Here is a 397-nt window from a genome sequence, read left to right on the forward strand (position 1 = left end):
CGGACAGCAACAACGGCAGCAGCAGCAGCAGCGGTAGCCAGGTGCAGCGGGAGTTGCTATCAGCAATCCAGCCTGCAGTGACAACTTTATTAAAAGCAACAGCAGCTTCTATACGGCCACAAATACAAGATGAGTGCAGCAGAATAATGGAGGAGCTCGCGAAACACCAAGACGAAGACCAGGAAGATGAAGCAGCTGAAGGGGGTATCTATATATAAATATAAATATATATATAAATATATATATAAATATAAATATAAATATAAATATAAATATAAATATAAATATAAATATAAATATAAATAAAAATAAATAAATAAATATATGTAAATATATATATCGAGCTAGCAACAGGTGTATAGCTAGCTAGCTAGCCAGAGCTGTATGGCTAGCTAGG

The 397-nt window shown here is 35.3% G+C and overlaps 1 protein-coding gene across 1 annotated transcript in view; it reads left to right on the plus strand.

Annotated features, from left to right (window-relative positions):
- Positions 1-146: 146 nt before the first annotated feature.
- Positions 147-397, plus strand: part of EMH_0060450 (uncharacterized protein) — a gene marked incomplete at both ends in the record, with an annotated part of 1134 nt that continues 883 nt past the window's right edge. Inside the window, one exon of the mRNA XM_013497797.1 lies at positions 147-204. Coding sequence (XP_013353251.1) covers positions 147-204 — 58 coding nt within the window. The remainder of the gene's footprint in view (positions 205-397) is intronic.

This window comes from Eimeria mitis, genomic scaffold, assembly GCF_000499745.2.
Source record: "Eimeria mitis Houghton genomic scaffold, Emh_scaff2935, whole genome shotgun sequence".
Lineage (NCBI taxonomy): Eukaryota > Apicomplexa > Conoidasida > Eucoccidiorida > Eimeriidae > Eimeria > Eimeria mitis.